This window comes from Acartia tonsa, chromosome 7 (assembly GCF_053477335.1).
Source record: "Acartia tonsa isolate MP-2025a chromosome 7, ASM5347733v1, whole genome shotgun sequence".
NCBI classification, from domain to species: domain Eukaryota; kingdom Metazoa; phylum Arthropoda; class Copepoda; order Calanoida; family Acartiidae; genus Acartia; species Acartia tonsa.
The window spans coordinates 35,045,593-35,066,839 of NC_137266.1; the positions used below are offsets into that span (position 1 = coordinate 35,045,593).

A 21,247-nucleotide genomic window follows, 5' to 3' on the forward strand; every position below is an offset into this window, starting at 1 on the left:
GTTTATTTGTGGCAGTTCTGCATTTCAGTAATTTTATGTAAAACATGAATTAAACACGGAGATCATTGCGCTGTTACTCTATATTTAAAAAAAAATATGTCTAGCCATCTTATTTGATAATCTTTACTATGATGGATGTTATTGTGAATTAAATAAAAATAAACAATTACCAGTTGGTTGCATTCTTCAGGAGTTAACAAAGGAACAGTCGTTGCTTGTAGTACTAAAACAAATAAAAAGTTAACAAAGTCTTGGAAAATGTTGAGTTTCCATAGCTGTTCGACGTTGGGGAAGCCATTACAACTTTCATTCGGTGGTTGTTGGGTGGTTTGTAGAAAGCAGCTACAGGCTGCCCCTGTCAAATCACAAAAGTTTGAAAATAATTGTTCCAATAATAAATTTATTACTATTACTTATAGAATCAAATTTCAATTTACAGGTATCAAAACAATTTTGAAGAATAAATATTTTTTTCTCTAAGCAATGGGATGTTTTAACAATGACTTTTGTTCTTCATATTTATTAATCTTATGATTTGTGCCCGTAATTTTGTTTTCATCAGATCTTAATTAAGGATAGAGATATTGAATAAAAATTTTGAACCTGAAGAATGGGCAGTGCCTGGATCTCTGTACACTCTACCCCAACCTGGTAGAAAAAAGTTAGTTTGTACATTATAAATTGTAATTAAAAAGTATCTCATAATTATAAGTTTAATTGAGTAAATTGTTAGTATCAGAGAAAGACTAAACTACATAACTTTTGTGTCACTTTTGAGGAAAACGATTCCCTTTTCTCCCATCTCTTTTGAAGAAATTTTTTCTCCCCTTCTCTTTTTCTTTTCCCTTTATATGACGTCACAGGAATCGTCTTCCTCAAAAGTTATGTAGTTGAGTCTTTCTCTTTGTATCAGGGATCTTAACCCTTAACAGTCGGGCCCCTTGCCGCACCTTAATCGGTCGGGGGGGGGGGGGGGGGGTTCAACGCCCCCCCCCCCCCTATTATCTAAGTCCCCATTAGAGCTAGAGGGCTAAATTTTTTTGTGCATGTCCCCTGTTTGGAAATAAATTTCCGACCTGTAATAAGTCAAAGTCAATTTTCGCTTCCTTACCCCTTTTATTTAACAACCTTTGTTTTAGGTCCTTTTTTACTTAAAAATTTCAAACGGCTGTATTTTTTTTATTGAAGCTAGAAGAACAATTTTTTTCATAAAATGTTTATTTTTATGTAAATTTTATGTTAGAAATATCAAATTTTAAATTTCAGCAGCCGCAGCTGTACTTGGCAGCTGCAAACCGCAGCATTCGGCGGTCGGCGGGAAAACGGCGGCGGATCCTTATGAAATTTTAATACGTCATGTAGACATGTAAGAAAAGCTTAAGTTTAAAATTTGAAGTCTCTAAGTCAAAAATTGCGGCCACAGGAGCCTTTTAAAGATTTCTGGAGACCTGGAGGATCATACCTGGAACCTGAAATTGCTTTTTACCTGGATGACCCTGCCAGGTTTGCTGGCATCCTGTACCCGCCAGGATAAAGATATTCAAAAAATTCCAACTCTCAGTTATGTGTCATAGTTATACTTAAAAAGCCACGCAGTTTGGGCTCTTTATCTTTCGCACACAGAAAATGAGAAAGAAAAAAACGGAGGGGGGGGGGGGGGCGTTCAACGCCCCCTCCCCCTTCCCGACCGGTAAGGGTTAAAGAATAAGACAATAGACAACTAATTAATATACATTCCCAATGATGATAATCAAGATACTTTTCTGTAGATTAAAATTATTGGTTGAACCGTTAGGACAGTAAAAATTCAACAAAAGTTTCCAAGATTTTAAGCCAACGAATACGATTTCAGACTCAGGTTGGGTACCAATTTAATTTACACCCTCCTTTCATAGATACTGAAACAAATAATTTCCTCCCCCCCTCCGAGAAAAATATAACATTAATATTTAAGGTTATTAAGGATGAAAAAAAAATTTAAAGTTACCTATTACTGTGGCAAGAAACCCAAAAGAATCATCTTGTGGGTCTAAATAAAAACAGATTCAAATTAGTATTAAATATAATATGGCTTCAACATTTATCTCTAAAGCGCACAGAATCCTTTTTATAAGACACACCATTTCAGAGGTCTTGATACACTTTTTCAAAATAAAAATAAAAAATATAATAGATTTATTATTACTTAGATCTCACATCAGATTATCAAGTACTCTGATACAGTTAAATGTTAAGCTGGTTAAAATAACGATCCACCCCATCCCCTCCCATCCTACTGGAGAAACGAACTAATCAATAAATGATGTCCATGTTAGAAACCTAAATTGACGACAATTTTCCCCTGTCATAATATCTACGTATTTTTAAAATTAATTATGGAAATAGGGCTAATTATAGAAAATAAAGCTACATTGTATTGTATATACAGAATATATACGTTTTTCAAACACCTGTAAAATATTGAGTGAAAGAACTGATTTAATATTCCATTAATCATAATATTTGTGTCTATTTTGGTTATACGTATAAATATTCGCAATATTTCTCTTCGATATTAATCATGAAATATCATTTATTCATTTTTCTTCTTTTGTTGTTGCGAAGCTTTTCTACACTTAGTGATGGTTGCCAGATACTTTAAGGATTAGACAATAGCCGATAAATTTATGTATATACCAAATGAGGATTTACAAAACTACCCTTTCCCTAGATTACAATTAAAGGTTGAAAAGTTTGGACTTTCAACAAAATAAACCAACTAATCAAAATTCAATAAAATCCCCCAAAGTTGTAAAACCAACAAATAAGAAAATGTTTTTATGAAAGTTTGGGGACAAGCGTAATAAACAGCCCGATATCCCCTCCCTCAATGAAAGTTTGCTATGTTAGTTTGAAACTGATAAAAAGTAACTGTATATGATGGTGCTGTATCAGATACATGATTTTTATATGTATGTAGTATGCCTTAGCTCATAAACAGATTAGGATTTCCAGATAAGAACAGGATTATAAAAATACTTTTTAAAATTATTTTAAAAGAGCCTGTATCTGCTTGCTAATTTATTGTCAGCCTGCAGCTATGCACTCAGCAGAAGATGAAGGAAGGGATTGGGTGAAGGGGTGTAATCATCTTTTCAACTTTAGGGCAACAAAATTTTATGCATGGGATAATTTTTTTCTAGGGGCGATACCCTTCCCCGAAAAAGTTATAAATTTATCTAAAAAAATTATAAATATATTATTATAAATAAATCTAACTAATGAGAAGCTCCGTTGTAATGGAGAACCGTATCGGTTAAGCGGTTAGCGAGATTCTTCGACAGATAGACACACACATACAGATCATGTTACTTTCATATAAGGATATCTTAACTTCTATCTTTCTAGATCAAAATTGTTGGCATTTATTTCATAAATGTTCTTTATCAAATTTATGAAATATTATAAAATCAATGTGTTGATGTGAATATTACCAAAGAGAAAGTTTTCTCTAAACTGAATATGGATTTGCACAAAATAGTTTTATTGTAAAAGTTGATATTTATGTAAGGTGACTTTAGCAACATTTTTTTATTAAAATATTTTAATAGGAACTAGTTGCTTCGCACCTAGCCTCTCGGGTAGGGCGGGGAAAGTCAGGAAATAGCCTAAAATAGGAATCAGGATATGATAAATATGGCTACATATGGGCATATAGATGATGTAAACAGAATTTTTAATACAATTCGCATCAAAATATTTAATACCAGCAGGAATCAAGCATGTTAAGTTTATAGAATAAACCATTATTTAACAGCTAATCAAATTTCACATTTTAAGACTTAAGAATTGCAAGAATTATATAGATACTTTGCTAAAAACATTAAATCAAATAATTCTAGGAATCCATATTCCAGAAATCAAAAGCTGTCTAAATTTATCATATTAAACCTTGCTTTGTTTTACATGAACATACGGACATAAATGATACAGGAATCAACATACCAAGTTTGAAATCTATAGAACAATTCTAACATGGTAAATTAATTATAGAGGATATTCGCTAAACACACGGTCGAAAAGACCTTAAATACAGAAAAGTTTACTTTTAAAAAATGCTTAACCTGGAAGACAAATTGGAGAAATATAGAGACTTGGTTTAACATGAGACTCTAGCTCCAACAAAGAAACATCATAATGAGGATCTGATTCGAGATAACCATCCTCTCGTATTCTAAAACAAAATAAATAATATTTTCTTGTTATTTTATTCGTTTTTTTTTTAAAGATGGTACAATTAACATATGCACATAAATATCGAAGTACAAAAACAAAATAAAGTATGATTATACATTAAAAACATCAAAGGCCGATGGACAAATAAAGTAAGTGTAGAGTAGACGATATAAAACGTCCATCTTAAACACCAATCGAGAAATTTCATTTATTTTCAAATTGTTATTGATAGACAGACGGACATTTGAAGCAAAGGGTACATTACACAATACCAAAAAAAAATAGACAAAATCAATTAACGCGTTAGTTTTATTTTCAATTAAGATTTTTCTTGAAAAATATTCATAACAAAAATAATTGTTTTTTACAGAGCTACGAAAAGCTCCTTCATAAATGATTTACCTGAGGTTACTTTTATAGAATGGATGAACATAAGCATTGATTGCGTACATTATTTGTACCTGAAATTACAAAATTTAATTATCATGAACTAATGCCATACAAACTTTGACTGATTGTCACCTTTTTTAAAATATAAACTTTTAAAGTGGGACAAACAGCTGCTTCAAATATAAAACTATAGCGGCTACGCCCCCTAGAAGCCTCTAGGGGCACTTAAGGTAGGAGGGGGAAAAGTCGACCTCATCCCATTTTAAATCTCGAAAGAGTAAAAAAAATATTTTTTTTGGGGGGGGAAGGGGTGAAGACACCCTCCCAAAAAATAGTTTAAAACCTTCCCAGGACTTATAAGAAGCTTCACTGTAAAGGAGAACAATATCGGTTCAGCGGTTAGCGAGATCCTTCGGGACAGACAAAAACGCATACTACTTTATATATAAAACTAAGATGAAAAGCAAAAATATAAACCTAAATTTTAAAACTGATAAAAACTTGATATAGGCGGACCTATTTGAACGTCTGGAAATTGATTGCATAATTTTATGATGTCTCAGAGCATAAAAACGCAGATAAATTGACAATAAAACTTTGAAAGCCATGTTTAGAGTTAGTTTTTCATCAAATGCTTTGTTAAGTTCAAGGTGTCTATAATTATCAAGTTGTATACCTGATCATAATTTGTATTTTCATAATCATATTCACCCAGGGTTACTTTGAATATAAGCTCTTTCATTGGTATGGGCTCCTAAATGTAAATTAGTTTCACTGATTATGCTTCAAATCTGATTTAGTTTCATATATCCTTCTAATTATTTGAATATATTCATAATATTATTTACAGCATGGCTTCGATAACTATAAATATCCGCTGGATAAGAACCGCCGGTAATCAGCAATACTAAAAAATTATGTATAGCATTGTATTTTAGACAATTTTCCAAGAATATTAAAACAAAAATTATAAAATCAATACAAGTTTTTTAGTCCGGGCCTAGGGCCCCCTAAGGCTAACAGACTAATATCCGCGGAAAACTGTCTATAATACGATGTGATATATAACTATAATCTCTGCTATATTCAGATATTCAAATTTCCTTTTTTATAAAGGTTTCTTTTTTTGTTGTGGGCTGCTAGTTTTTAATTAATGCATCACTTTATATTTTTTTTCTAAATTATGTTCCCCATATTTATGAAGAGTTATTTTAATATATAAATCTTTCATCGGTTCATATTAACATAGTAAATATTGGCTATAGTTTTATATCTTACTTTTGATTGGTTTTATTTCAATCTATATATATTTATATATATATATATTAGTTCATGTAGTTTTATTTGAATTACAAAAATATTTATATAGAGTTATGTTATAAATGCATTTTAACAGTATTTTCAAATATTTAAATATGAAATAATTATATTTAGATTTTTTGTACAAAACTAAACTTCCAGTGCATAAACTATACTTAGATTTAAAGTTTTGTCAAGTATAGGAGTTTAAAACAAATAACCGATACATACCCAGTAACAAAACATTAAAACTTTTCTTCAAAAATTAGCCAAGTTTCAAATTTTGCTAAAATCAATTAGACAAAGTTTTGGGAGATTCTTATTCTCATGTGCTAACTTGGATGTTTTTCAAATGTTGCAAAAATATCTAGATTGCAAAAAGTAAATAATTTTGACTATTAGCACTTGAAATAATGTATTTATTTTGTTCAATGGCTCTTTATCAAAGCTTAAAAAATCTGATAAATGTAACTTTACAAAGTGTCTCAAAATCAGCATGTGACGTCATAAGAAATGAGGGAGATGAGAGGAGGAGTGGGAAGGAAACCCCTCTAAAAAGATATGGAGAATCCCTCATTTTTATGACGTCACTCACATGGCTGCTTTTGAGACACTTTGTTAAGTTACGTTTTAATCAGTTCAGAAAGTTACATTAAAATGAATATTTTTATTCTACCTATTCTAATTAAATTTTTTGAAAAATAATTTAAAAGATACAGTGTAAAATACATTTGTTGCAATAAATGAATATATCATTTAGGTTCATGTTTGTTTTTGTTATTAAAAAAATTGTACATTTTATGCTAAAAGCAAGACTTAAAAATGAATAGTAATGCACACCAACTTTAGTTTTGAAATTATGATTTATAGGATATTTATGTACATTTTGTAAGCGTTTCATATCCATAATAACTTTTTTGAAATAAAGGTCTGTTATTTTAGATATTAGTATTTTATGCAATTTTTATAAATCTTACTGTTTTATAAGAAAACTATTTAAAGGAATGGGTGAAAGGAAGAGGTGTGATAGAAAAGAATTTGATTATAAAATGGGAAAGGTATCAAAGAGGATTAGGTTTGCTGGTGTTTTTACAAAATAACAAAAAGAAATACTTGAATTTTCTGCCGTGATATAAATAAACAGGAATCATGTAATATAAATCGTGTTGAATTATACAAGAAATATTGTCAACTACCAACCTTATTTTTAGCCATCTTATACCAACAAAGAAATTGGTATGGGGGTTTATAGGTTTATGGGTATAAGCTGAAACGAAACCTATATGGGATTTTCAGCTGTCGGTGGGGCGCAACACATATTGCAATTTACTACTTTTTATCTGCCCCCCAAATATTCTTTTAGATTTATTTCTCTTGTTGGCTATGCCATATTCCTGATTATAAGCTCTGATACTATACAATTTTGTGAGCTTGAAAATTAACATTATATATGCTTTAAATGTTTTGACTTAATACTACCAAGAATTTTTTCAAGTGTCATGTATGCTCTCCTTAGAACGTGCTATTTATAAGAAGAATATTCGCTGTAGTTTTTTTAACATCTAAAATGTTAAAGTTGTGAAAAGGGATTAAAGTGGCAGATAGATATTATTACAAACAGGTACATGTATTAACTAATTGAAATTGATTTAAATCTTGTTATTATAATTTCATTCATTTTTATAGAAAACAAGGGTAAACCCTAAATTCTTACAAACGTACTATAGGCTATAAACCATGTAGGGAAAGAAACAGTAGGAACTCTCAAAAGTTTTTTTTGGAAAATATTAGATTTTAACCCTCCCCCTCCCAAAAAAATATACCCTCTAGTATACCCAAATAAAAAACCATGAACCTCACAACCAAGCAAAATTAGCTTTTACCCACACAATAAGGATAATTGCTTTCCCACTCATAGACGTCCAAGGGGGGGGGGGGAAGGGGTGATTACCCCCAAAAAATATTTTTCATTTTACCCCTCCCATTTAAAATTTACCCCTACCTTTGGGGGGCGGAAGCACCCCCAACCATTTAGGAGGGGGTATTTACCTCCCCCAAAACAATTTTAGGAGGGGAAATACCCTCAAAAATAAAAAATACCTAACAAAAAAAAAATTTGACGCGCTTCGCGCGATTTTTTACTACTAAATATTAATACATTATCAAATTACCCCCCCCAAAAATTTTACCCCGGGGGTAAATTTTGGGGGGGGTAAACAAAATTTACTCCTGCCGACAGATTTCACGGGGGGTAATTACCCCCCCCAAGCAAATTTTACCCCTGGGGTAAAAATTTGGGGGGGGGGTAAAAAAAATTGCCATTTTACCCACCCCCCCAAAAGCAAATTACCCCTCCCCCCAAATAAAAAAGCTTGGACGCCCCTGTTCCCACTCCACGTAAATTTTACCCCGGGGAAAAGCATTTTGATTTGATTAAAAAAAGTATTTGAACTCTACAATCCCCCTATAATAAAGAGCTTGGATGTCCTTGATTGTATTGATAAAATTGTCAAAAACCCTTTCCTTTTCCCAGATTTTCTTGATAGTCACATTGACTGCACATTTTGGATAACTTGGAATATCAATTATATCATTTATAATATGATTCTCATTCAAGGGGAATTATTCACAGTACAGATTTGCAATTTATTTTTAGAACTGTATTGAATGTTTTTAAAAAAATTCCTAGATTTTCAAATTAAAACATTCTTTAGTAATCTAGAATTTTTATAATTTCATTTGATTTTTATAATTAAGGATAATATGTATTTTGCATGTCTTCCTTTTATCTTCTTTTCCCCTTTTTTATTCCTCTTTCTTTTTTCAAACTTAAATTATCACTTTCTCATTCTCTAATTCTCTTAATTTTTACCGCTTGTATTAACCCTAGAAATGACATTGTTTAGATAATTCTAAATTTTATCCCAATAACATTACAAAACTTTAGCCAATATGAACTTTGTGTTTACTTTGGAATCATAGAAAACAATATGTAGGTGCAAAGCTGTGCAGCTTATCATTCTTTAACACAGTTGTTAACTTTTATTTCTTTGGGAGTTGGGATGGCTCAACAATCCCATAAGAAAAAAGCTTAAAACTTACGCAGGACCAGAATCTATATTATATTGAGAAGCACAAACATGTCTGTTCAGCGGTTACCGAAATCTAAAGCTCCAGACAGACAGATATTGTTACTTTGTATTATTGTTATATTTGTACAATAAAATATAATTGAATTATAATACTTTTTTAGCCTTGGTTAATTTTCTGTGTTTTAAACAAACATACAATTATGTGTTATTTTATCATAGATTTTAAACCATTAATATTGATATTATTTATTATGGTTCAAGATATTATTGGGATTTTTTAGTTAAAGAAAATTACTAATTAACATATTTTTAAAAATATATGGAAAGAACTATCTTCTTACTAGGCAGTCAGATAGGTTCTAGATATCTTTTTTAACGATTTTTAAATCCAGCTTCGTATCTTTTTTATCTATCTTCCTAACTATCCAACATTCTATCTATCTACCGTACAATCAAAAATTTAAACTAGCTATCTGTTTATCTATCTCTCAAATGTTTTACTTACCGTACATTCTGGTATTGAAATAAATCTACAATAACTCGTACAATGCCCAGCTGTTATAACATGTCTAAAAACAAAACAAAATAATACATTGCATTGTTTGAAAGTTTGAAAATGATATTTTAACACAAAAATAGAAACATAACACAATTGTAATTTAGGAAAATTTTCTTTGTTTCATTTACACCTTTTCCCTTTCGGATGTTATCAACCCTGGTTTTAGTTTGCTATCGACCACGCCCTTAGCCTGAAGGGTGTGTGGGGAAGGTTAGGAAATTAGCATAAAACCATCCCAATACATTTATAAAATCATCCCTTAAAAGTCCATCTTATTCGGACTAGTATCTTTTGAGATCTTTAGCTTTAGGCAAAAAAAACTTTACTACGTTTTATTACATCATTACCTATAGACTTTTATAAAAGTTTTATAAATCAAAGAAAAGTTACATTTAACAAATAAAGAATATGTTATGATGAATCCTTTAATATATTTGATAAATAATATTATTATTGTAAAAGCTATTTGTATTCTATGTGTGGACGCGGGTTAGATATCACTTCCGCGTAAAGTTTTGTTTCAAATTCATGTTGTCAAATGTCAATAGTTTCACATCTAAAGTAGTGAGCATTTTTTGTCTGACCGAAGGATATTGCAAAGTACTGAACAGATATGGTTTTCTTGATAGTAAAGCTTCTTATAATTGAAGGAAAGATTTTAACTATTTTGTGATTGGTACCTTGACTTTACCAAAAAATAAACCCATTCTACTTTTTTCCTCTTTAAAACTTTAGGTGAAAATGTGGTGATCGTCCTCTCCTCCTTAAGTTATTGATAAAATTGTACCACAACAAATTATCTATTTTATATTTTTGCAGTTTTGTTACTTAAGCGGAGGTTATAAAGCACCATGGATAGGTGTATACCAAATAGAAATATTACATTTTAGAATGTTTCTATTTGTATATGGTTTTAGAAGGCCAGACTTTGTAAAATGTGTCTGTTTGTAAGTCACTTCTGGATTAAACAAATCATAACTGATGTTATTAACACATTGGACTGTTTATGTGACATTGAGAAGGCTTAAATTGATTTGATCATATAATATGTGATTTTGGAAATAAAACTTGCCTTATTCACAATATAAAAAAAATGTCCATAAGTAACGCAGCAGCAACGAGCAAATTAAAAAAAATAATATTTTTAAGCTGTAAAGAAACAATTTATTTATTTCAGACGTGTGGACATAGTCATACATTGATTATAGAGTAGCAAAGCCAAAAAAAGTTGCTACTCTATTTTATCACATTTCTGTTGCCAGATTCCTCTACCAAAGATTCTGGCCAAGAAATAGTTATTCCATTCAAAACTACTTTAGTTTTTTTAAAAGGAAATTTAATTTTTTATAAAGCACTTTTACATGAAAAACAACTTTCCTCAATTAGGTTTCTGTGCCCGACTATGCCCTTTAAGGAAAACTACCAATTAAATCCATGAATAGCAAAGATAAATGGTCAGAGAATCCACAACCTTTTCATAACCCCCCCACTCCTCCCACTTTTTGTCTCCTCCCAGGTTTTTTTTCTGTCTCCGCCTTCAACCAAACTCACCATCCAAAACTCCGCCTATTTCCTAACCATCAAAAAAATTCCTCTAATAAAAACTATGCCCCGCCCCATAACTCAAACAAGGCCAAGAATTATTCCCTACTCCTCCTTTTTTAAAAAACTAATGTTTTAATCTTTTATTTCAAACTTTATCAGTAGTCATCTGTATTTTATGGTGATACCTAAGATTGAAAATAATTTGTGACATTGTTCTATATAAATGTATGTTTAATATCTTTGATCATATTTGCTGTTATCTAATGTCTCATGCCTATATTTTTTAGACAAAATGAATTGAAAATGATTGCTAAAATCGAAATATATCTTCATGTCTTAGAATAGTGTAATTTTTTTAAAAATAGGTTGAAAAACATACTAACTTTAACATATCAGAGAATCTTCACAAAAATGCATACATCCATAAGCTTGTAAACTTAATCATCATTCTTAGGCGTAGCTTAAAGGCAGACGTGAGGATTGACGGACGGACGCATGTAAAGAGTAGCTTTATAAGGAGGGTAATTTTATTCTTGTAATTCCGTAAAGTTGTTGGATGTTGGATGCTCTTATTAAGTCAAATTATTCTTAACTGTGACAAAATGTTTATATATGACATGTTCCATAATTAAGAAAAGTTTGACTTAAAAACAGAATTTTACTACAACCCAACAACTAACTTAAGTATTAGGTGGATAAAACGACCCTCTTTATTTTTAACTGTAATGTATGAACATTTTGTAAGAAATGAATCCTTGTGTAAATATATGTATGTCAATGTTAAGCTGGAAAATTATATCCATTTACATAACACCAACTATCAACAGAATATTAAACAGAATAAATATATCTAACTTTTTGGTGTTTCATATAATGGTTTGATATTTCCTAAAATGTTTAATTTATTACAAACTTAATGTGCTATAAAATTGTTCAAAATAATACAAACAAAAATTTAACTTTCATTCGAGAACCTTAGAAATCTAAATGAATTAGACTATAACATAAGGATATTGTTTTATCCTTAAATGTATTTTAGTTTACTCAGACAGGGATGGTAAATTGGATGTAAATAAATTAAGTTATTCCCAAATTTTTTATAAACACGAGTAACTTTACAAAGTGTCTAAAACAATCAGCCATGTGACTTCATAAAAATGAGGGATTTTACCATCTCTTTTTTAGGTTTTTTTTCCTATTTCTCCTTTCATCTCCCTCATTTTTATGACCTCACATTCCCTGATTTTTGAGACACTTTGTAAAGTTACTATACACGCTATCTCATTCGTTGGCTTCAATATAGTGGACTGTATTGGGTGAACCAATAATTTAACTCTGCAAAATTGATAAATGTCTTCTCCCTTAAGACTCCTGGGATAAATGCATATACAAAAGGATATCAACGTTATTCTGTAAGTCAGTTGTACATGAATTAGTCATAGAATTTAAGGTACTAAAACTTTTGCCCAGGCATGATAACACCAATTATCGGGCGAAAGACTTAATTCTAAAATGTCTTAAATCCCTTAAATGGAACACGAGTGCATAATTACCAGTTTAATCAAATAGCTAAAATGAATCTGATTGGTTTACAGTGGGATGCTTTTAAGGTAACCGAACTCTAAATCCAAGTTTTGACTTTGACGAGTCACCAGAGGACCAATCTTAGATGTTTAAATGTCTAAAGAAAGCTATTGGCATAGCAAAGGGAAAACTTTAAAGAACGTAGGGTCTATCTCTCACTCAGCTCCCACCAGAAGGGCGAAAGTGACATCGGTCACCTTGATGAAAGCATCCCACTAACAACTTTAGGCTAAGCTTTTAGTCCTTGATCTAGTAAAGTTTACCTGGAAGAGATTAAAGTACCAGCACACAGCTTATCAATTTCTGGGCCTAAAAAATATATAAAGACATGTTAATAAGTATTATTTAATATCTTTCTTGTATCATTAAACTTTGATTTTAAACTATGTCCTAAGAAATATGCAGTTTAGCCCTGAATCTGCTTTTTTCTACTGGATTAAAATCGGTTGTAAACCATACTCATAAAACATAAATCGTAGCATATTATCGATAAATAAAATAAAAATCAGAAAAATTACTAATGTTTTGTTGGTCCGGGCATTCTTCCTTTTATTATATGTATTTTTTTAGTAAAATAAGTAGAAAAAACTGTAAGAAAATTAATATCAAAGAATTAGGATATATATTTTTGTGTCTATAGTTTAATATCTCGGTAACTGCTTTCTTTCCAATAAATGCCCCTAGATGCCACTATAGATTTGTCTCTTGCATAAATTAAAGTATTTTACCTTTAATGTGAATAAGAGCTGCCCAGGGAAACTGTCCATTACCAGCGTCCAGACCTCCCAGGATACGCGCCTGTGCTGCTTGGGATACACCACATTCTAGATAGATACATAGATAGATAGATTGATAGGGAAACTGTCCATTACTAGCGTCCAGACCTCCCAGGATACGGGCCTGTGCTGCTTTGGATACACCACATTCTAGATAGATACATAGATGTGCATGATTTTGTTGTCAAACACCCTTCAAAGAACCATTCTTTTGATTCCATGTCTTTTGTCTGGAAGTCCTAACCATGCATGTGGATGGGTTACACCTGTTTTAAGCCAAGGCATTCAATCTACTATAATTTCTACTATAAATATCAAACATACAACAGTAAGTATAACGTTTAACGTCTTTAGTTATGATATGTTTTGAGCCGAGATTTTATAGATTCCATGACATATAACTTCTATGCAAATATTTTAAAAGTGATTAAAAGTAATTTCTCAAAACTATACAATAATTTTAAAAGATTTGCATATCCTAAATTGGTTAAAATGCTTAATATATATAGATGTTATAACCCTTGTTTTTTTCAATTTATATACATAGAATTGTACTGTAACTGTATATACAGCGCAAAGCAAAAGAATGAATAAACAGAAACCTATACTTTTACTTTTATACATAAACTATATTATATTTTCAAACTTATTGTATATTTTTCATTTCATTTTGGACAAAACTTTTGCCTTAAAAGTTTCTCACATGTGTGTGTGTCATAACTTCAACACATACAAAAGAAAAAAAGTTTAATAGTCTGTTAAAATCAGATATCCTCATTTTAAAGATTATTCAAAGAATTGGTGAAATAAGTAAATACTAAAAATTGTGTTTCACTTAGACAGACAAACATGTTTTTAATGGGGCCATATAAAGTTTTTTAATAAATGGAAACAATAAAAAAACGAAATATCTTATTTGTAGAGCATTGCTATTATATTAGGCAGTGTCAGAATAAACAAACTGAATTATGAATCATCAAGATACTTCAAATAGACAAATATCATGAAAAATATATATTTAGCTTTTAGCTTTAAACATTTTGCCTCTGCTAATACAAAATTTTGAGGATTTGATAGCACAACATTTTCATGTGTTGGAAAAGAAGTTTGTATATATTTGGCAAGTTATTCAATACTAATACACACTTGCCTTTAAAAAATTTAAGTTAAAGTTAATTGGAAATATAAATCAGTATATCTATAATACAAAGTAGAACGATGTCTGTCTGTCTGTCCGTCCGTCCGTCCGTCCGTCCGTCTGTCCCTTAAGATCTCGGTAACCACTGAACCGATCGGATTCTGCTCTTCAGGGAATATATCTTCTGGTCCTTTGGTGGTTTTAGGTTATTTTCTTGGAGGGTTGGACACCCCCCCCCCCAAAAAAAAAAATGATTAAAAGATTAAAAAGAAAGCGTCATGATGAACCCATAAAATTATTGCTCACAGCACCAAAATGTTTTTTTTTTAAATTACCTCTTGGGGCACAGCCCCTAGAGGCTAGGGGCGAAGCTGCTAGTAATTTAAAAAGTAGCATGAGCTAGTTTGTAAATCTTTAAACTGAGTCCTTTTCAGAAAATTGTAGGAAGTTTCCCTCCGTCCTTTATTTTAGTAAGTATACTTCTCTTCAGGTTAGGATAGGTTTGGTAATATAGGAAAGGGCACCTTAGTTGAGGACCAGTAGAGTTAGGGTCTCCCCGCAGGGATTAGGCAAAATGAAATAGTGAGGGGGTTGTTTTGTGCTTGATTATTAAAGGGATAAATATTAAGTTCTTTGATATTAACAAAAACATTAGACAACTTTATCGAGAATTAAAATTTATTAATTGATATTATTTCCACTCAATTTTGTCTTGATTTATTTTAGGATAAATGTGCATATATTTTCAATGTAAGGAACTAAAAAGTATCGTTTTATATTTTAATATTATCAATATTATGGGAGTGTCCTTCTGTCTGTCCATATCAGAAACCTATGATAGATAATTTTGACCTTTAAAAAAGAGAGAGAAAGAAAGAGAGAGAGAGAAAAAAAAGAGAAAGAGATGAAAAAAGAGAGTTAGAGAGAGAGAAAAAGAGAGGAAAGTCAGGAGAGAGACTGAGAGATATGAGAGATAGGAGAGTGATAGAATGAGAGGGAAAGAGAGAGAGAGAGGAGAGGGAAAAAACGAGAGGGAGAAATAGAGAGAAAAAGAGTTTAATCAAATTTAGAATAATTTAAAGGAGTGAGAGAGAACTAAAAAATAGCAAAAGACAATCACTGTCACTTATAGAGTAGCTTCACTACTAAAAATATTAACAATTTTCAAATGATAAAGAAAATATTTCAAGAGATTTATCCTTCTTTTCTTTACATAAGAATTTAAATCCTTTGAAAGGTCTAAATGGGTCTGATTTATAATATTCAATTTAAGTTTTAAATGCATCAACAACTTAATCTAATAAGAAAATTTAAATTTATATAAATATTAAAAAGATGCATAAGAAAATAAGAGCCTTTTTCCTTGGTGCATTTAATTTAATTATAAAATGACTTGAAATTCTAAAAATTAAACAAAACTACATAACAAAACATTCTTTTGGTATATTTATAAAATCCTATATTATAAAGTAGTAAGGTTTTATTGTCTGTGTCTAAAGAGTCTAGATATTGCAGGTCCGACTCTATCCATTGTACTTACTAGCCAAGATTTATAAAAGTCTTTATATGGTTTTAGGCTATTTCCTCCTTTCCTGAGTCTGACCTCCTCTGAATTCTGGGGGCAAAACAATTAGTAACATCTAAAACAATATGTTACTTTTTTTTATGGATATCGTCATGCCTTTTAAGAATGATTTTATAAGTGAAAAATATTTTTTAATTGATTTACTTTTACAATACATAAAATAATTCTTTAAAACAAGGTTTTTAAAAAATATAATGTAATCTGTTTGATGTGAAAGCCATGTAATATTACATTTTTGTGATGCCCTTGTCCCAGTTTTTACCACTTTTACAATAGTTTACTCTACATACCACCAGGAAGGAAGGGATCATTGAACTATATGTTTTACTAAAACCCCCCAAAGTTTTATTACGGCATTAGCTTATATATCTAAACTTTACAATCAATAGTTTTATGTCATATTGTCTCTGGAATCAAGTGTCTGTAACAAACTTTTTTACTTTTAAATGTAACATTTTCACTGGATTCATGCATTAATTGTCAGTGTTTTTAGTTTATCTTAAAATTGTTTTACATTTTTACACATTTTCACTTCATTTTACAGTAGATGTAATTCTGTTTGTCATCATTGTGGATGTATATCAATTAATCAGACATTTTCTTATCCCTTGAGACCCATGCCATACTGTACATACAACCATACAACCGATGTTATGTAAATATTTTCACGAATAAAAAGGACACAAGGTCGTCCAAGCTTTTGATAGTATTTTTTTGGGGAGAGGCAGCGTTCAAATCTCAATATGTGGGTAAGACAACTGTAAGGTGGAGGGTAATTATGTGAAAAAATCTGAATTTAAGTGAATAAAATATCCTAAATTCATCTTTTTCAATTTTCCCATCTAGTCATAATTTATGACCAAAGGTAATGGTTTCATATTTTCAACTTTGTTGTTTTTGTTTAACACTTAAGATATCACTAACCGCTAAACTAATTTAGTTTTTATTTATGTCCCAGAATGATATAAGTCATTTTCAAAAATTGAGTCTTGGGTTGGTTTTGGGTTATTATTATGCCCCCTGCAATCCCTTTTAAAACAAAGCAACAACAAACCATCCAAAAATATAAAAAGTTTCAGGAAAATAATAAAAAATTGCTTAGCAATCCTTTCTATCCCAGAAGTGTAAACATGGTTCGACAGATAAGAGAAAAAAATATTTTTTTATGCGCATGCATTTTTAGTAGCAAAGCTTCTCTCTTGTCGGCTTGCAGTCTGGGAAGTGTAGGATTCGAGTAAGTACCACGCCGTGTCATTTAAATAGCACATAATGCTGCTATGTTAGGCGTAGAACATCTATGCTAAGAGTAGGGGTAATACCTTGGCTTATAAACTCATTATCTTTCACAGTTAGGATTTCCATATAAAGGTCGTTCTATCAAAGAGTGGTTGTTAGTTGGGTAACGCAATAGATATCGGTCGCATGGACGTGATGCCTTACAACCAGAGAGAGAAGGGGCAATGGGTTATTTACTACACTTGTTTCCAAAGTTTTATGATAAGGTTTTCTTATTTCTTAGCTTAACAACTTTAGGGACTTTTACCGAATTTTGATTGGTTGGTTTAGAAAGTTGAGTTTCAAACGTTTCAACTAATAATTTTATTCTACAGAAGGGGTAATTGAGTTTCATCATTGGGGATGTAATTCAGTGTTTTCGGCCATTAGATCCCTGCCCTACAACAAAATTAAAACGCGCGGAGTATTTTTGAGGTGCTTAGGGTGAGCTGAAACCTACACCGACAACTCGACCCGTGAGGGTTTTTTTATGTTACTTTAGTTTTAAAATTTAAAGCTTCAACACTCATGAATATTGTCATCCTTGTTTGTACAATAAAACAAAACCCACAATTTTATGCGCCAACAAAATACCATAAAAAAATGCTTTAAAATATTTAGAGCACTTTATATGTAAAAATATCAAATAATGTATTAAACCAAAAAGTCCGTCAAATTTAGGTATGTAAGGAGTCAATAAGAAAATTATGATGCAGATTCCTTATAACGATAAGGTATACTATTGAAAGCGTATTAACTTATGCGTATTATGTTTGTTATATCATGCTAAACTTGTCCTGTTAGATTTAACTTTTTAGGTATAGATTTCTAGAACAATAAGACAAGTTTAGTAGCTGTACAATATAAGAGTTAGAATGGGTTATTTCGTCTGTTTCAAATATTCAATATTTTTCTGAAAGTGTTTTTGTGTAGAAACTTAGATTCCATCCTTTTTTCCTTGTAACGCATTTCAAATTTGAATTTTATGCATTTTGTGTTGAAGAAGTTATAAATTATTGCTCTACAATTCTTTAAATGGGGGTTCTCAAAATGATTTCAGAAGAGTGGCCCTAGGATCATATGGAGGATATTTTTTGTTATTACAAACAGCATAATTTATTAACAGTAACGATATCATTCATAGTTTAACAGGTTTTGGATGATTTTGTTAATTTTCATTTTTATAAAATCTATCTATAATAGCAGCCGTTAAAGAAGCTAAGGACGTACTGACACGCTGAATTGTAATTATAAAGTAGCTTTCCTACTAAAAATGGGGTTTCTGAACATATTATATATATTCTATCTTTTAAGAATCTGCCTTTGGTAATTAGTTAACTTAGCCTTTTGTATTAAAGCATAGTAGTATTTGAATATTATAAAAGAATACAAAATTAGGATAAAGTGCAAGATACTACCCTAAAAGATTTGGCTAATTAATAGTTTTTATGTAGGCGTATGCCTTTAGGGCTCCAAAAGCGAAGCTCTGAAAGGACAAAAGGGCATTAACACTTGTAGAGTATCAGAACTGAATAATCAGAATATAAATGTAAATTTGTTGAAAAATTGCTTGATGCAGGATAATGTTTAAGGACATGCTTACATTTTTAGGACTTGATCATAGAGTTGCTTCACTTATAATATTGTAATTTGTTGTCCCAGGAATCAGAATACCAAAAATCAGATAAATCGGATAATTAGATCATAAAAAAGTGAAAAAATCAACATGTTGAAAATGGACGTACGCACATTCTGGTAACGATTATAGAGTTGCTACGCTTTTAAAATTGTACCTAATTGCTATAAGGATCACCATGCAAAATTTGAAATCGATAGGACAATTCTAACGTGCCTAAATTAACGAAACGGACCGACCTTAATTATAGAAAAGGTTCGCTTTTAAAAATGGATCTATTGTTTTCTTGGTAATGATTAAAAAGTTGTTGTACCCAGGTATATGGTATAACCAACAAGCGAAAGAAATATGAAATAATATTTGGAGAGGTCGTCATGTGTTGCCCCCCAACGACTGCTGAACTAACGAATTGGTTTCGTGGTTTTTTCTGAATTAATTTCGTTGTTAATATAAGCTGATAATACCTCCTTAAATGTAGCCATGCAAAGCTTTAAAAAGAAAGAACGGTTATATCTTCCCTGTAACGATTTTGATCCAAATGAAATGAAAATGCAAACAAAGCTAACAACATAAGAAATTAATGCAGCTTCTTGGTGTCAATTCACACCCGCCAAATGATTCATACTCGTGAAAAGCAGGGAAGTAGGGACATTGGGCTAAAAGCTACACTGGAATTCAAAATTTAAAATCACGATCTCCTTTTTTAAACAAAACTTTGGGTACTTTTATTAAAGTTTTATTGGTTGGTTGCAGTTTTAAAACTATCCAACCAATACTAATGATTTAATGAAGGGAGAAATTTGTTTATAACCATTCGGTATGTGCATTAATTCATCGTTCATTGTCTTATTCCTTAAGGTCCTTGCTAAAAAGACACATTACTAAAACATTGGATAGAGTATTATGTAAAGTTTTTTTAATATGTGTTCTAATGATTTTCTGATGAATAAACGCGCGGAAGTGAATGAACACTCAGTTACTAATTCTAGTCCTCATTCAAAACAACTTTGCGAATTTTTTGGTGAAAAGATTATTTTACTCTCTAAAAGCGAAGTTACTCTATAATTTCAAACGTTCTTTTGTCATTGCTTGACAGCTATTAAAAAGAGTGAAGCCATATTCTAAAGAATCTAATATATAACCAAATCGAAAACTAGCTCTATAAATAATGTTTTATGTCCATATATTTGGCTTTACTTTTTATTTTAGTAGTGTTAGTTAATTAAATTGTTAAAATTAACTTACAGTTGATTATCAAAACTAAATCTACATTGTTTTATCATTTACAAAATCTTTTGGAGAGGGGGGAGGTGATCCTAATGTTATAATTTTGTGGAATATCATCCTACCACATATCTCTTCAAAATGGCATAAAACATTCCAAGGATCTATTTATATAAAATTACCTTGATTTGATCCGCTGATATGGTTACTGATTGGTCTTCGCAATCTAAATTAAAATATAAATAATTAAGCTAAGAATTTTCAATTACTCGATTCAATTTGGTTCATCAGTTTGAGTTTTTGTAATAAGATATTCACGCAACTTATCATAATTTTCTATGGCGTTACCTAATAAAATTATAACTGAAATAATGAATTTATTATTTCTTGGATCATACACTACATTACCTTATACTCTAATAAAGTGAAACTTGTAGCTAACTAAAATATAGATCCCCCATCTCATCCCCTCTACTCCTATTAAATTAACCTACCAATAAATGAAACTTAAAGCAACCTAAATTGGCGTTAATTTTTCACCTGTCATAATATCCACATATATTCTATATTTATTAATGTATTTAAAGAGAGTAAACATGCTCGTAATGTCTGAATAAATATGTACTATTCATGTTCTTTTGTCTTTATACGGTATAATTTGGCTTCTCTCTGAAGTATATTTACATCCTTGTTTGTGCTTTGTTTAGACATAACATAGACTTTAAGAATCCGAAATACAAAAAATAGCATAATTAATATTGGTTTGATAAAAAATATAACCGTTTACATAAAAAAATACTATAAAAGTTTCGCCTTCAAAAAGCATCAAACTTCGTTTAGAAAATTGTAATTATCTTTTTTTCTTTCAAATCTTAGAAATTGTCTTTGAATCATTTCCTAAAAATTCTCAAAAAAATGTTTGAATGTCC

The 21,247-nt window shown here is 30.7% G+C and overlaps 1 protein-coding gene across 1 annotated transcript in view; it reads right to left on the reverse strand.

The window, feature by feature from the left end:
* LOC145323655 (uncharacterized) overlaps nucleotides 1-21,247 on the reverse strand; it is a 106,150-nt gene that overhangs the window by 3,064 nt on the left and 81,839 nt on the right. Inside the window, exons 11-20 of the mRNA XM_080166074.1 lie at nucleotides 20,501-20,544; nucleotides 13,413-13,508; nucleotides 12,948-12,993; nucleotides 9,502-9,565; nucleotides 5,282-5,359; nucleotides 4,618-4,676; nucleotides 4,104-4,213; nucleotides 1,988-2,029; nucleotides 604-648; nucleotides 171-223 (exon numbers count right to left, since the gene is read on the reverse strand). Coding sequence (XP_080022200.1) covers nucleotides 171-223; nucleotides 604-648; nucleotides 1,988-2,029; nucleotides 4,104-4,213; nucleotides 4,618-4,676; nucleotides 5,282-5,359; nucleotides 9,502-9,565; nucleotides 12,948-12,993; nucleotides 13,413-13,508; nucleotides 20,501-20,544 — 637 coding nt within the window. The remainder of the gene's footprint in view (nucleotides 1-170; nucleotides 224-603; nucleotides 649-1,987; nucleotides 2,030-4,103; nucleotides 4,214-4,617; nucleotides 4,677-5,281; nucleotides 5,360-9,501; nucleotides 9,566-12,947; nucleotides 12,994-13,412; nucleotides 13,509-20,500; nucleotides 20,545-21,247) is intronic.